We start from the raw sequence: 16,466 nt of genomic DNA on the forward strand, positions 1-16,466 counted from the left end.
CTGCTAGGTGCTGAGCTCCTGCTAAGTGTCTTCTATTCCCCAGGGTTTCAGAGTTGAGAGCTCTCACAGGCGGTGCTCAGTACACTGCAGTCAGGCCCTTAGGGAAAAGCAATAAACTCCAGTAGTTTTGACCAAACACCTTGGACTAGTTTCCTGATTTATTTTTTGTCATACAAATATGACACAATTGAAAGTGAACACACAACCTTTATGGAATTTTGTTCCAACCGAGGCTCTACTTAAAGCTACAGCCTGCCAATCAGGGCCGGCCCACAACATTTTGGCACTTGAGACGGGGAGCTCAAATGACGCTCCCATGCCCCCCTCGCTTGGGCCAAAACTTTGAAAGGTCTCAATTCTGCCTTCTTCCTGTTCTACTCCTCTCATGGTTCTGGTCTGCTACCTACCCCAATAAAGGAGAACTAACAACTTAAAATGCCTTGTTCAAAAATTTAAGTAACACTTAACTTTCAAATGCCTGAACAGCAAATGTAACTTTTCTTGTCTGCATAGTAAACACTGGCATTTTTATCTGTTTGATTATTCAAAGTGATGCTTTCAGTGCCTTCTTGGTTGCAAAGATCTGAACTGCTTCCTGAAGGTCCACAGTCTGGGCCAGCTCACGCTCTAATGAGATGGTTGCAAGGCCAAGCAGCCTTTCCTGTATCATTGTGGAGCATAGATGTGTTATTAACTTCAGCATGGAGAAGCTGCGTTCTCCACTGGCAACTGTTACAGGAAGTGTTACAAGTATGCGCAGAGCAACAAAAGCATTTGGAAAGAGGATGGTCATCTTATTTGTGAACATATATTCCTGAACAGCCTTTGGAGTTGAACTTGCTGAAATGTATCTTGAAAGGGCTTTCAGTTCATCACCTAAATCACTCGCATCAATATCGCGCATGTCATCATGTGTCAACACTGTCTCTAGTGCCTGCATTGCTGGTCTTCAGGTATAGTGAGGATTTTTGGAATATCATACAACATCCAAATATACTGCTGTGTTCCTTGAGCTGCAAGAAATGTTCTTCAACTGACTGTATTGCACAATCTAGCACCTGGTTAAAGAATTCAACTCTGAATTGTTGTTCGGGGTCTCTTCTGGGAATATCCCGTGCCTCGTAATCAAAATGTCTTCTTCTTCAGTGACTCTTGTATTCTTGAATGGGTGGGAAAATTGCTTCAGTGTGAAGTTCCTCTGCCAACTTCTGTGTACTCTTCAGAACGTTTTGAAATCCCTCATCTGACCAGTAAGAGTGTAGGCAGGACTTTGCTTTGTCCAATTGTTCCATTGCTCCAGATATATCAAGGTCAACACCTTGGAGTCTCTTGCTTACAACATTTATTTCAAACAGTATGTCATGCCACAACATGAAATTTGAAGTTATGAATGTTTCTGGTGAGTCCATTTCCCTCTCCCACAAACAGTTCCTGTCATAGAATTATCCTCCATAATGGCAACTATGTCATCATCTATCTTCCCAATTTGGTGTTTGATAGGCTTTATCACCTCCACTTGACTTTCCCATCATGTGGGATTCAGTGGTTTCAGCGTCAGAGAGGATGTTCCCAGATGTTGCTTCAAAATTTGCCATCCATGAGTTGATGCAGAGAAAAATATACAGATGCTTTGAATTACATTAAAAAATTCAGCAGCCTCACTAGAAGCTGATGCTGCATCACTGACCACCAGGTTCAATGAATGAGAACTGCATGGGACAAAAAAAGCTCGAGGGTTTAACTCTTGGATCCGTGTCTGCGTTCCTCTGTTCTTTCCTCTCATGTTGGCTTCATCATCGTAGCCCTGCCTTCTTATGTCAGCTACTGCAATTCCTGTATTTTCCAGCTTTTAAAGAAGCACATTTGTCATACCAGCTCTTGTAGTATCATCAATGTCCATAAATTCTAGAAAATGCTCTCTGACAGTCACCACTGCAGGGACATTTTCACTAGGTTCTGTTGTTGTTACAAAACGCACCATGAAAGTCATTTGTTCCATATGGCTGATGTCAGGTGTGCAGTCCAGAATAACAGAGTAATATCTTGCTGACTTCAGATCTGCCACAATCTTCTGTTTGACTTTTGTTGCCAGTAACTGTATGATCTCATTTTGAATTGTTTTTCCAAGGTAGTGGTGTGTGTACGTTTCTTGGGTGGTGGCTCTTAGATGCTCCTGGAGTACAGCATCAAACTCAGCAATCAGCTCCCAAATTTTAAGGAAGTTTCCATTGTTTGGCACATATAGCTGATCTGAAGTGCCACACAGTGCTAGGTTTTGGGTAGCAGCATTCTCACAATGGCCATGAGCATTTTCAGAACATTTTGCCAGTAAAGAGACTCTGATATAATCGTCTCTTGATGCTGATCATCTATGGTGGCCTTTAACCTTAGTCTCATATCTCAAGCTCTTTCCACCTATGGAATGCTCTCTGGTGATTTGCTGCCTTCTCATGGTATGCCAGATTTCTAGCCAGATTTTTCCAGTCCTTTGTTCCTGTAGAACCCAATGTGGCTGGAACATTAGACTGGAAGAGTTTGCAACAAAAACAGTATGCAGCATTCTGGGTTTTTGAGTACATAAGCCATGGCCTCTCCACTTTGTCACCATTGGGGATTTCACGCCAGTAATGTGTTGGACGGAAACTTCTACTTTCATTGTCTTTGGTGAACATGAAGTTTTTCACTTGCTGTGGCCCATGCAGTACAAGGAAGTCCCTTGGGCTACTGCTCAAGTGGATCCACAGTCCTAGATCGTCTAGACTTTAGGAACTAAACTCAGCAGCAGCTGTTTCTTGCGCCTCCACCACACTCTTCTCTGATCTACACTTTTCTTCAGGAAGGTGCATGGTTACATCCATTTGAGATGGAGATATGGATGCTGCAGTAGCTACCAGGTCACCTGCACTCTGACTAACTGGAAGATCAGGCATCTCCTCACCACTCACATCCTCACTAGGGCCGGAAGGCTCACTGTGAACATGTGTGTCTATGTATCTCAGGAGAGCTCCTTCCTGCTTAGATAGAAAAGCTTCCTTTGCTTTCTTTCTGTCATGAACATACAGCTAAGGGTAGCAGTAAATCTCTCCTTTACCTGTAAAGGGCTAAGAAGCTCAAATAACCAGGCTGGCACCTGACCAAAAGGACCAATAAGGGGAGAAGATACTTTCAAATCTAAGGGGGAAGGTTTTTGCTTTGTGTGGGTGCTCTCTCTGAGACAAAGAGAGAGACCAAGCAAGTAATCCAGCTCCTACCGAAATGATACGTCTAATATTACAGAAATAGTAAGCAATAGCAAGGAAATGCATTAGATTATCTTTTGTTTTAGCTTATGAATTTTCCCTGTGCTAAGAGGGAGGTTTATCCCTGTTTTTGTAACTTTGAAGTTTTGCCTAGAGGTGAAATCCTCTGTTTTAAATCTTATTACCCTGTACAATTACCTTCCATCCTGATTTTACAGATGATGCTTCTTTTACTTTTTTTTCTTTATTATAAAGTTCTGTTTTTTAAGAATCTGATGGGTTTTTAGTGTCTTAAAAACCCAGGGGTCTGGTCTGTGCTCACCTTGTTTACCTATCTGGTTGGTAGATTATTCTCAAGCCTCCCCAGGAAAGGGGGTGAAGGGGTTTGGGGGGATTTTTGGGGGAAACAGGAACTCCAAGTGGTCCTTTTCCTGAATCTTTGTCTAACTCACTTGGTGGTGGCAGCAGCACTCATCCAAGGACAAGGAAGGATTTGTGCCTTGGGGAAGTTTTTAACCTAAGCTGGTAAAAATATGCTTAGGGGGTCTTTCACGCGGTTCCCCACATCTGTACCCCAGAGTGGGGAGGGAACCCTGACACTTTCTTTCTCTGAATGCTGCCTCAGAGAGGCGTTTTCTTCTTTCACTCATGACTGCTGTTCTATGCCAGCTATAGTGGCCCTCAAAACTCAATTGAAGGGGACAAATAAGCAGGCTGGTAGCAGGGCCTGAGTGAGGGAAGAGATCAGTGTCTTAAGGGCCTAACTGGCTCCTACTACTTCAGTTGACTGCCTGTTCTCAAGTGGGTTCAGGGAAACGGCAGGAAATAGGAAGCTCCCTGAGAAGCTGGTGTTAATCAGTCCAGGCTCCTGGGGTGCTAGACAGGTACATAAGAGGCTCCTCCTCCTCTCCCTCCCTGCAGCTCCTGCTGCTTTCTGTTATTCCCTCTCATCTTTTCTCCTGCCTGCCTGTTATGTCTCTTGTGCCTTCTTTCCTCCAGCACAGCACTCCACCATCTCTGTGCATCTAGAGCAGAGAGAGTACATATGCACCAGCAGCAGATACAATTTTCTACATTCTGGGTCCTAGTGGTGCCCCCCGCATAGTCTGGCACCTGAGGCAGCCGCCTCAGTTCGCCTCATGGTAGGCCAGCCCTGCTGCCAGTGACAATGTCATTAAAAGAGAAAAATGCCAGGTTGTTTTTTTCAAGAAACATATATTGTTCCATTGCCTGCAGAAAGACTCAAAGCCCATTCACCTCTAATTTAAATTCCTTTTTACAGTGTTTGGTTATTTAACTTTATCAAATAAATCTTAGCAGTGTGTCTTCCAGAAAGAAAGATGTGCATGAAAACTACTGAAATAATGTCACCTGGATTTTCAATAAAAAAAATTCTCCTGTGGTACTTACAGGATTTATATTAAAAATACTAATAGTTCTAGGCAGAAAATTTAAACCAAAATTGGGCGTGAATTGCTTTCAAATATCTTACAATAATTCTTTAAGGTTCTTTTTTTCCAATTGGAAGGTTCCTCTCATTCCTGCTTCCCTTTCCTATCATGTGTTTTCGTCTCACCATCCCATAGCACAGTGACTGTCCCTGTGCTGGATGTCGCTTCCTTCGGAGTCTGCCAATGCTGCTCTGAGAAGAATCACTGGAAAGTAACTGAGACACTGAAAAGCAACCCTGGCTGACATGGGCTTGATCCTGCATTCCTTGTACATCCAACACTCCCTGTGATGTCAATGCAGGACTGAGCCCCTTGGGAGCTCAGGATCCAAACTCAGACCCTTCCATGTGCTGTAACAGTGCCACAAATCCATCAGCCCAGGCACTGCACATAGTTTTGAATTCAAAATAACACAGCATTAAGACCGGATTGGTATTCTAACCCTATTTCTAGAGACTATGAGCCTAATCCGAAACCCACTGAAGTTAACAGAAAGCCTCCCATTGACATTGATGGAATTTGGATCAGGCCTACAATATGAGCTCAAGCAGATATGGAATAAACACACCCTCTGACACACACTGTTCTGACAGCAAAATATTAACTATTTAGCTGAACCTGGCAGGGTGGGGCCAAGTCACCAAAGAACTCTTATGTTCTTCCAAGGTACTCCTAGTTGCAGTCGGTGTTAGGGCTAGTGATTTGTTCATATTCTGTCTAATTAGTATTGAACAATGCCCTAACACAGCATTAAGGGCACTGTGCTATTGGAGTTTCCATGTTCCAGAAAAGACCAAAACAAAACAGAGGACACTGATTACTTATGCTCATTGAAATTATTTCACTTTTAGTAAGAGTTGAGTGTTAAACATGGTGTCTTTGGAAAAATTCCAATCCAGATAATTAGTTTTATTCTGTCTCCTTAAATTCTTCCCGAAGTTTCTGTTTGATTTGGAATTCTCCTCTTCCTAAATTGCTGTGTAGTGTGGCTGTGCATTGTTAAACAGCTATTGTATTCCACTCCAGAGGTGGTTGCATTTCAGTAGTTTGTGATGTCCTCATATAAACGTCCCTCTGTCACGTAGTGTGGGGGAGACAAGGCCCTGCACCCTCGGCTTCCTGCGATTCACCATGACTCTCAGCCAGACAGCAGAACAGAAGGTTTATTAAATGACAGAAACACAGTCCAAACCAGAGCTTGTAGGCATAAACAGTACCCCTTAGTCAGGTCCTTCTGGGGGGTAGGGAGCTTAGACCCCAACCCTGGGGTTCCCTCCGATTCCCATCCAGCCCAAGACTGAAGAACCCCCTCCAGGAGTCTCACTCCCTCCAACCCCCGGCTCCTCCTCCAGCCTTTGTCCAGTTTCCTGGGCAAAGGTGTCACCCGGCCCACCCCCCCCTCCTGGCTCGGGTTACAGGCTCAGGTATCATTCCTCAAGAAAAGTCACCCCCTGCTATCCTATGCCTCATGCAGACAGTCACAGTAAAACTAGAAGACATTCTCAGGTCGTTCTGCCTCGCTCCCTACTGCGTCACACCCCCAAAGGCATATTCTGAGGTTCAATAGTGTAACATTAATAAAGCACTTTGAGTTCCTTAGATGGGCGAGGCTACATCAGTCAAAACAGACATTAAATAAGAAGCCCTGATACCATCCAAAGGATTTGAATTTATTTGTTTAGATTATTTATATACAGTGGCTCAAATAAAAGTTCTTTTCTCCACTATGGAAATCCTTTGTGACAGTGCCCAACATGGATAAAGCATGGTTTGCTCTTGCATTACAGAAGAGACCAAGCCATATTTTAATCCACTTCCAAATCTAGCTACAGTCTTGAACTTTGCAGGGCTGTGTCACAATTCCAGAGCATGATGAAAACATAGTTCTGCCTCATCTATGCTGGGATACACAAATGTTTTAATAGTACTGTGAAATACCATATTGTGACTAGCTCCCAAACAGGGCGAGATCCATGGTGGGGTGTACCAAGCAGCCCTGAACCATCATATGTTTTGTAAAGGATCTGCTCAGTATAACAACAACAACAAAACCCACATATCCCTCTCTATTTGCAGTACTGAAGGCTGCGAACCTGCTGCGTTATTCAAGTGTATAACAAAAAGAATGGAGAGAAAACTCACAAAATGGGAAGGAAGGGATAGAGCATAACTCCACCCCATTATACTCTGGGTAACCCAGTTAACCCGCAACTAAGGCTGTGAGTCTGTCACGGAGGTCACAGATTCCATGACCTCTGCAGCATCCAGCAGCAGTAGTTTGGGTATGTGTGAGGGGGCTCAGGGCTAGGAGGCTTGAGGGGGTGGGTGCTTACCTTGGGGTGGGGGGGCTCGCCAGCTCAGCCCTGCAGCTCCAAGGCGGCAGAGAGGCCAGGGGGCTCAGTGCACAGCCCACCCCCACAGCTCCCATTGGCTGTGGTTACCAGTCAATGGGAGCTGCACAGCTGGTGCAGCACACGGAGACCTATGGCCTCTCCGCCACCTAGGAGCTGCAGCCAGGATAGGCAGAACTGGGTAGGGTAGGGAGCCCCACCCCACCCCCAGCACCAGCGGGGGTCCCGGGCTGCCTGCCGCTGCCCGCCCCGCCTAGCGCCAGCGGGGGTCCCGGGCTGCCTGCCGCTGCCTGTCCTCTCCCCTCCCAGCAGCACCAGCGGAGGCTCCAGGCTGCCCAACACTGCCCGGCCCCCGCAGCACCAGTGGGGTCTCAGGCCACCTCCCCCAGCACCCGCGGCACTTCTGGACACTCCCTCTCCCCAAAGTTTTAGTTAGGGGTATATAGTAAAAGTCAGACAGGTCACGGGCCAGGAATTTTTGTTTACTGCCTGTGCCTTGTCCATGACTTACTAAAAATACCCATGACTAAAATGTAGCCTTAATTATAACCACTTTACTACAATACGTTTTCTCTCTCATCCAGCTTTCAACAAATGGCATAAGCGAACAAAGTTATCAAACTATAATAAACAAAAACTAACTTCCTTACCACATGCTCTAGAACTTCAGACTGGAGACAAAACTCTTTTAGCCTTTGCATGTAACTATGTTTTCAAAACATATTTAAACATACATGGTTCAGACGTGGTTACAACAATCCCAACTTACAATATGACTTTTTCAGCCAGTTTGGATTTTAAAAGCAAATGGTCTAGTTGACCAGAAGGAAGAAGATAGTGTTCCAAAGTGATGTTCTCCCTCCTGTGTGTACCCAGTCCTGGAACAGGAACTTGGATTCCTATCCTACATGTTACACTGTTTTAAAAAAAAAAAAATATCCACACTACTAAAACAGAGAAATGTGTGTGTACGGAAAAGCACTGCCAAGGCACTGCTATATCAAAACATCCCCATCCTGAAATCTCCCCACAAGTACAGCTCTGGTCAATTCTCTGAGTAATAACGTCTTGGACAGAAAGTTCCTTTGACTAGAACATTTGCACGCTGCTTAGTCACATAAATAAACAGTATTATTAGTAAATATGTAGTTGTTTTAGTGTTTGTTTTAAGAAGAACCCACAAGCAAATCTCAGTATTCCCAGTCTTTCTTACTTGAGTAATGCTTTATATTTAATAGAAATTTTTGAGTGCCATCTAGGGGCAAACAGCATTTGCCAAAGGACTTTTGAGGACTGTTGTACAGTATAAAGCAGAAGTGGGCAAACTACGGCCCGTGGGACCGTCCTGTCCGGCCCTTGAGCTCACGGCTGGAGAGGCTAGCCCCCCGCCCCTTCCCCGCAGCCTCAGCTGTCCATGCTGCCAGCGCTCTGGGCAGCGGGGCTGCGAGCTCCTGCCCAGCAGCGTGGCTGCGAGAGCCGCCAGGTGTAGTGTATTAAATTGTTCCTTGTAGGAATGCGCTACATAGGGAACACCAGGACTAGCAGCCTTAAGTAGTACACTGTAAGTAGCACATTCCTACAGGGAGCAATTTAATACACTACACTGGCCCACCATACAGCTTCGGAACCCTGATGTGGCCCTCAGGCCAAGAAGTTTGCACACCCCTCATATAAAGCATTTCTAGAACACATTTAGTGTAACCTAAAGATGCAGCGAAGAACTGGGACACTATGGGCCAGATTTTTAAAGGTATTTAGGTGCCTTAAGATAGGCAACTAATGGGATTTTCAAAAATGTCTAGGTGCCATGGCAGTTAGGCACCTAGATGTTTTTGAAAATCCCAGTATGGTGCCTCCGTGCATCCTTAGGTGCCTAAACACCTTAAAAAACTTGGTGCTATGGAACTTATTTTTTGAAGAATTTATGCTTTTTGTTATTTAATTTTTTAATCCTTTTGGGATGTGAAGAAATCCTTCCAACTACAAGCTAGTGCAGTTGTATTTTGCAGACAGGCAAAAAATGGCTTTAAGACAGGGGTGAATGGACCATACGGGGAATCCCATTACTAATTACTATATTTTACAATTTAGTGAAAATGCAAAACAGCGCTAAAAACCTCACCAATGGTGCTTAAAATAAAAACCTCACCAATAGTGCTTAAAATAAAATAGTGTTGTAACAGGAGGGAGGTACAGCATGAATCAATGTTTGCAGACTAAGGTCAGTAGGTGTGAGAAGAAGTAACAGCACCACCCAATGGTTATAAATGCCTTAGTTCTATTTCAAGCCATATCTGAGAACTGGGAGAGGGACTCATTTGCCAATGTGTTGTTTCCCCATTGGCCTGTAGATAGCATGACATCACTGACATTAGCCCTGCTATCACAATAGCAGTCTTGTTGGTCTACATTTTGGTAAATTTCAAATCATTAAAACAACTTTCAGTATGAGTTTGCAGTTTAACAAAAGGAGGTCCAGAAAGAGTCAACCATCCTTAGATTTTTTCATGGATGTGTCTCTCAAATTAATTTTGAAACTTTCAGGTACCACTTCCCTACAGCACCTAGTTTTTCTCACATCAAAGATACCGACAAATGGGAAAATTAAGCAGAGCTGCAACATGGATTGATTTATGAGAAAAGATTAAAAACTAACAATTTCTATTTCGGCTAAACAATAATAAAAAAAATTGTAAATTATCCTCATGTATGTGTAAATACTAAGGAGGGAGAGAAGAACTGCTTTGTCCTAGAGGACATGGAGTAATGGAACAAAACTACACCAAAGAAAATATCCTAATAGCAAGATGTATTAGATTATGGAATATTCTCCCAAGACTACCAGTGAAAGTTCCAAAAGTTGAAAGAAGCAAGAGAGAAATAGCTGCCCAGGAGCTATGTCAACTACATTTTAAAAGGGTGGTTAGGAGTTAGGACAAACAGTAAACGTTGCTTACTAGTACTCTCTTTTCTCCAGTTTCTCACACACCAGCTTTGTTCCTGGTTTCTTAGTTTTTCAATGTACTTAGCCTAATTTAGAATTCATAATTAAAAGTGTCCTAGTAGGGCATGTCCTTTTGACATTATCACAGGAGGTACTCACACATTACCTTAAAAAAAACTTGGTCCCCAATCCTGCAAGCTGGCAGATCCCTGTGCTCTCAGCTACATTAATCAGAGCAGCTGGCAACAGCAGTGTTGCAAGGCGATGAGCTCTTGAGGAAACGGTATCAGACTGTGTAACACAGTCCGTATGTTCTTATGTGACTGGACCATGTTGTGCGTAGAGTGGCGACCTCTCGATACTGCGCGCTCACGGTGGTGCAGCGAAGCCCTTTCGGTGCGAGCTCAGTGTGCTGTGGTGCAGGGCTGACACGTAGGTGTGAAACCACTACAAGGCCAGCAGTGACCCAGCAGGGTGAGGTCACCGTGGGCCGTTGCTGGAGCACTTCAGAGCACGGCTAGCGGGAGGCGCTGATGGCTGCACTGGTACCGTGGGACGGACTGACTGAGGCAGCTCCTCTGGGCCAGGCCCAGCTGCCATCTCCTGCCCAGGGGCACCTGTGACGCTTTGTGCAAAGGGCTGCATGAGCGAATTCGCTGGTTACAGTTAATTGCCGGTGGTGGCGGAGCGGGGCCTGAGCACCGACCCCGCTGGCACATCAGAGACCTGGCTCGCGCCACCGCTGAGCTGCCTGTGAAAGGCGCGAACGATAACGGCTGCCCTGACGGGGTGGCCGGGGCTGTGGCGGGCTTAGGGCTGCCCGTGAACACGGGGCTCCCAGCTGCGACCCAGGGCACCTTCCCCCGGCCCGGATACCGGCGGGGGACGCTCCGCCCTCCGGCCGGCTCGTTCAGCATCTCTGCGCGCTTACGCCGCTCCACCCCGCGCCCACGTCGCCCGCCTCTCTGGAAGCAGGTGGAAAGTGACCCCTCCCCCGCATCCATCGCCTTCCACGTCGGCCGGGCCTAGTGACCCGGAAGCGATCCCCGCTCTGCGGGGAGAAGGAAATATTTTCTCCGGCGTTTGTTTGATGCGACGCTTCTTGTCGGAATCCGCTCGTTTAGACAGCGGAAGCTCGCCGCTTTCCGGGGCGTTTCGCGGCCGCGAGGAGCGGAGAGGCTGCACGCTGACCCCGGAAGGACTCGGGGCAGAGGCGCCCCCGCCCTTCGGCTCTGTGTGCTGAGTGTACGTTGGCTGCCTCGGCTACGGGTCCCGGGCAGGACCAGCGGTAGGTCGCTCGCTCGCTCGGCTGGTCTCGGCGATGGCTCCGAAAGGCGGTAGCGGGGCCCGGCAGCAGTCGGAGGAGGACCTGCTCCTGCAGGACTTCAGCCGCAACCTCTCGGCCAAGTCCTCGGCGCTCTTCTTCGGCAACGCCTTCATCGTGTCCGCCATCCCCATCTGTGAGTGCGCGCGCGGCGGGCGGGCGAGCGAGCGAGCGGGGCCCCCATCCCCATCCCCGAGGGGCCGGGCAGGCTCGGCTGCCGCCGCTTCCTTTCCGGCCTGGGTGCCCCGGGTGAGGGGTCGCGGCTCGAGGCAGCCTCCGTGGTGGCGACGTGGCACGTTGGGGCGGGGGGGGATCTGAGCCGTGAGCGCATCGCGGCTACGTCCTGAGCCGGGGCCCTCAGGCAGCGCCAACCCCCATAGCCCATCTTCCAGCATTGGCAGCCGGCTGCCCCCTGCCCCGGAGAGGGAGACGTGACCCGTGGGGCCGTTAGCATCCATGCGAAGCAGGGGGTCCCGATTCGCACCGCCCGCTCTGAAATTGCAGCGCCCTCTGTGGCATCTGCTCCAGCAGGGTGAAGGGAGGCGTCGCCTCCCAAATCCTGCCGCGATTGCCTTGGCCTTCAGCTTCCCCGCGCTGAACTGCGTGGCAGGGGGGATGCTGAAAGCCATTGAACAATACTGTAAATCCTGTAGATGATGGAAACCACTTCAAGACAGCGGGTGCTTCCGCACCCCTAGTTCTAGCCCCCTTGCTGTGAGAGTGTCACAGATGAGCCCCATAAAACACAGATCTTCTCTGCCTCAGGAAAGTGACTTTTTAAAAAAATGACAGCCCTGTCCTCTTAGCTCTGTCTTATTTCCACCCAACACGTCTGACTAATTCTAGATCAAGTGTAGTGAAGACAAAAATGTTAGTAACTTGTCTCAGTGGGGGAGTGAATAAATCTTTATGAATATTCTGGGTTTTTAGGGCTGTACTGGCGGATATGGCACATGGATCTTGTTCAGTCTGCAGTCCTATACAGCGTAATGACCCTTGTCAGTACATATCTGGTAGCCTTTGCGTACAAGAACGTCAAGTTTGTTCTCAAACACAAGTAAGTTTGCTAACAATTTGAATGCATCTTTTCATAACAGAGATAGTGAAATTAACATTTACAGTGGGTTGTTTATTCAACATTTTATCCAATTCTGGCATATTGAATAAGGCTCAACTCCCTGAAGTATCATTTGCCACTAGGAGGAGCATCTTAAAGGACCAGTCGGGTGTCCACTGCAAGAAGGAGATTCTCTAAGAACGCATCTCCTCTTCTACTCCAAAATGTAATTCTAGTTAAAAATTATTTGTTTTACATAAGGATTGGAGTAGCTTTTCCATGACTTCTGGTATTGCATTGGTTGTGAATTGTCCTAACTCTTGATTGAATGGCGTTCTTAAGCATCAAGCTCAGATTTCGCATGGTAAATTTCTGCTGAAAATCCTAAACCAACAGAATAAAAATTTCATTGTGGGATGAGTATCCTCAGCCAAGTGAATGACTGCTGTCTCAAAACGTCACTGTGCTGAGGGTTTATGAGACTATTACTTGAAAACCATGCTTAAGTCTGTTTTTACAATTGTTGCACATAACTCCTGAGATAACTGTAGCTGAAAGATCAGAGGGAAACCATTTTTTTTTTAGTTGTCTGTGATTTGATGGCCTTATCACCAAACATACAAGAAAGGTGGTACTATTTCTCTTACATTGGCGATAGATTTCTACTGTTTGTGTAGGTCTATCCCATTTCTGTGTGGAATGACATTTTTAACTAAAAGGGGGAAAAAAACAATTTTGGTAAAGGTCTCATGGGCAGCTGTAGTACCAGAAACTACATTTGATTAATTCTTCAAAAATCAACTAGCTTTCAATTGGTGTCTGTTTAATGTAATACAAAGTTGCTAAATGTTTTGGTTTGTTTTTGACTCCATAATGTAAATGGGAAGAAACTGTAGTTATGAACTTTCATATTTTGATTCTGATCTAAACTCATATCCTTGCAGAGTAGCCCAAAAGAGAGAAGATGCTGTTTCCAAAGAAGTTACTCGCAAACTTTCTGAGGCAGACAATAGGAAGATGTCTCGCAAAGAGAAGGATGAGAGGTAATCTCCTTTAATTCGCATTGTAATGTTTCATAATATTTTTTGTGAATAGGATCCTAATTTTAAAGGCCCATGATAGGATATTAGGCACTGTCTCTTGCTTCATGACTTGAGAAGACATCTGCAATCAGTGGGAACTCTGCAGCTGATGGAGCCCATGGTGAAGCACTTTTGAGCTGAGGCAGGGTTGTTAACAGAAAGTCTGTCTTTGGAACTGTCAGGGTTCCCTCCCCACTCTGAACTCTGGGGTGCAGATGCGGGGACCCACATGAAAGACCCCCTAAGTTTATATTTCACCAACTTAGGTTAAAAACTTTCCCAAGGCACAAATTCCTTCCCTTGTCCTTGGACGGTATTGCTGCCACCACCAAGTGATTCAGGAAAAGGACCACTTGGAATTCCTATTTCCCCAAAATATCCCCCCAATCCTCTTCACCCCCTTTCCTGGGGAGGCTTGAGAATAATATACCAACCAATTGCCTTTAATAAAAGTACAGACCAGACCCTTTATGTTTAGGACAGTAGAAAACAATTGGGTTCTTTAAAAGAAGAACTTTATTATAAAGAAAAAAAAGTAAAAGCAGCACCTCTGTAAAATCAGGATGGAAGGTAATTTTACAGGGTAATAAAAAGATTTAAAACACAGGGGATTCCCCTCTAGGCTCAACTTCAAAGTTACAAAAACAGGAATAAACCTCCCTCTTAGCATAGGAAAAATTCACAAGCTAAACCAAAAGCTAATATGATGCATTTCCTTGCTATTACTTACAATTTCTGTAATTTTAGATGTATCATTTCAGTAGGAGCTGGGTTACCTGCTTGGTCTCTGTCTTTGTCCTGAGAGGGAACAAAAACAAAGAGCACAAAACAACTGCCCCTCCTCCCCCACCCCATTTGAAAGTATCTTCTTTCCCCCTTGGTCCTTCTGGTCAGGTGCCAACTAGGTTAATTGACTGATTAACCCCTTACAGGTAAGTGATTCTGTACCTTTGGCCAGGAGGGATTTGATGTTACTGCATACATAAAGGCAGTTACCCTTCCCTTTACATTTATGACAGGAACGCTTTATCAAGAGGGGATCAGAGAGGCCAAGACTGACTGTCTTTGAAATGTGAAAACCCAGCTTTTCATAAAAGCCTTCCTATAACTGAATCTGAACAATAGATTTAAAAAAAAAAAAGAGTAGCTATATTAAGGAGTGGTGACGGTTAGATCCTTTATTGACGAACAAAGTGGATCTCAAATTTGTATTTAATGACTAAGAACTTTAGTGATGGGTATATTAGGAATACTTTCTAGTTTAATATCTATTAAAAAACACAAAAAACATATGACAAATATTTCTGGGAATTGAACCATCAGCTTTTTAGAGAAGGATCATGTTTTCCCTTGGATTGACAGCACTGGCACTGTACCTGCAAAATAATGAGTATTCAGCTCAGTCTAGTAATAAAGGTTCAGTTTTTGTGACCTTTGGACCCAGATTCTTGGAAAAACATACATGACTTAAGTATGTATATGTATACTCAATAAATATGGGTTATTCCTGTACTAGCTTGTCAGGCCTCAAGTAGCACTGACTGCATTTTCTATTAGAAGCAGTCTGAAAACAGTCAGAGGAGCAGTATGTGTGCAGCTAGGCAGGGAATGTCTTTGTATAGTTAATAAACTTGGTTATTTGGGACCCAATTGTGCCCTTGTGGTTTCCTCATATTCTGTTATGTAAAGAAGAAAAGGGACAACAGTGTTTAACAGCATTGCATGCATCTGATTTTATTAATTTATCAGTGACAGAAATGACATATAGTCCTATTATGGTGACTTTTGATGTTCAGTAACTCATTCTGTCATAGTAAAAGGTATTTTATCGAGAGGTTTCAGTGTGTCCTTTTTTTACTGACATAAAAGGTGCCATCTCTCTGAAGGAGTGCTGCAATAATGGTGTTAGTATCCAGATTTGTATTAATCTACAAATATTTAAAATAATTTATTTGCATTTATACATAGAATTCTGTGGAAGAAAAATGAAGTTGCAGATTACGAAGCAACAACATTTTCTATCTTCTACAACAACACCCTCTTTCTCGTCTTGGTCATCATTGCTTCATTTTTTCTGTTGAAGAATTTCAACCCCACCGTGTATCCTTTACTATTTCACTGTAAACAATCTGAGAACTGTTCACAAGTTTTTTTATTGATAGCCATGTAGTTTTGTAATTTAGTTTGTCCAGTAACATTTGGGCATTAAGTTGTAGAACAGTCTAAATAGAGATTACCAAAGCAGCTCCAACCCGTACTTGCATGCTGATGGTTTTTGTTCTCATTTAGCATTGAACGTACTTGGGTGTCTAATTTGAACTCTATGAAGACGCTGCCATGGTATGGATAACTTGATACAATGGTGTGTGCTGCAGTAAGAGCTAGTTAACATTTATATGGAACTGCCATATAGTATATTCTTGTCAGGAAATGTAAATGTTACTTGCTGTGGGCTGTCATGCTATGGGATATTTTTTTCCTACTCTGCAGTAATTTCTTGAATGTGAAATCATTTCCTCCAGATCTGAAGTTGCTTACTTTATGCAGCACTAATTTGATGCAGTATTCAAGATAGGATGCCTGTTAACAGCATTTAAAACTTCTCTTTGGGGGCTAGTCTAGGCTTTGTTTTTTAAAGTTAATGCACGCTTATAAATAGGCTTAATTCCTAATAGCGTCTCTCTCTAAACTAGACATCAAGTATGCTGCAGTACCTATTGCAAAACTCTGTTTCCACCCTTTCTCTTCAGACTCCTACTATAGATGTTTATTCCAAGAGATGTTAGTTGTGGAAGTTTACATCCTTAACCTTTTCCCCCACAGAAACTACATTCTGTCTATAAGCGCTTCATCTGGACTGATCGCCCTGCTGTCTACAGGCTCCAAATAGACAAAACAGTGGTCATCTATTCATAGTTGTGGGTGGATCCGATTTCATTAAAGACTTAAGGGTGGGAGAGATAAACAGTCTGAAAACTTGAGCTTTTTTACAACAATAAATGTAAAGCAAACTTTGAA

The 16,466-nt window shown here is 44.6% G+C and overlaps 2 protein-coding genes across 3 annotated transcripts in view; one reads left to right on the plus strand and one right to left on the minus strand.

Moving 5' to 3' along the window:
- The window catches only part of LOC120371263 (TCDD inducible poly(ADP-ribose) polymerase), a 67,247-nt gene extending 56,781 nt beyond the window's left edge, over positions 1-10,466 (minus strand). Inside the window, exon 1 of the mRNA XM_039486856.1 lies at positions 10,152-10,466. The gene's annotated coding sequence lies outside the window, so the exon portion shown is untranslated. The remainder of the gene's footprint in view (positions 1-10,151) is intronic.
- A 638-nt stretch (positions 10,467-11,104) lies between these two features.
- Positions 11,105-16,466, plus strand: SSR3 (signal sequence receptor subunit 3). Of its 2 annotated transcripts, none has more exons than XM_039486867.1 (5): positions 11,105-11,445; positions 12,240-12,366; positions 13,311-13,409; positions 15,417-15,548; positions 16,272-16,466. In XM_039486867.1, exons 1-5 carry the CDS (start codon positions 11,307-11,309, stop codon positions 16,336-16,338), a joined length of 564 nt encoding a protein of 187 aa, XP_039342801.1. In that variant the 5' UTR covers positions 11,105-11,306; the 3' UTR covers positions 16,339-16,466. The 2 variants fall into 2 exon arrangements, with proteins under 2 accessions (XP_039342801.1, XP_039342802.1); XM_039486868.1 differs by lacking the exon at positions 11,105-11,445 and adding an exon at positions 11,510-11,558.

The sequence above is a fragment of the Mauremys reevesii genome, linkage group 9 (assembly GCF_016161935.1).
Source record: "Mauremys reevesii isolate NIE-2019 linkage group 9, ASM1616193v1, whole genome shotgun sequence".
Classification (NCBI taxonomy): domain Eukaryota; kingdom Metazoa; phylum Chordata; order Testudines; family Geoemydidae; genus Mauremys; species Mauremys reevesii.

Bases quoted from the DNA above. Each gene is read 5' to 3' on its own strand.
- SSR3 (XM_039486867.1), top strand. From the start codon at position 11,307: ATGGCTCCGAAAGGCGGTAGCGGGGCCCGGCAGCAGTCGGAGGAGGAC. The intron at 11,446-12,239 runs GTGAGTGCGCGC...CTGGGTTTTTAG, and splicing joins CGTGTCCGCCATCCCCATCT to GGCTGTACTGGCGGATATGG. The intron at 15,549-16,271 runs GTATCCTTTACT...TTTCCCCCACAG, and splicing joins AAGAATTTCAACCCCACCGT to AAACTACATTCTGTCTATAA.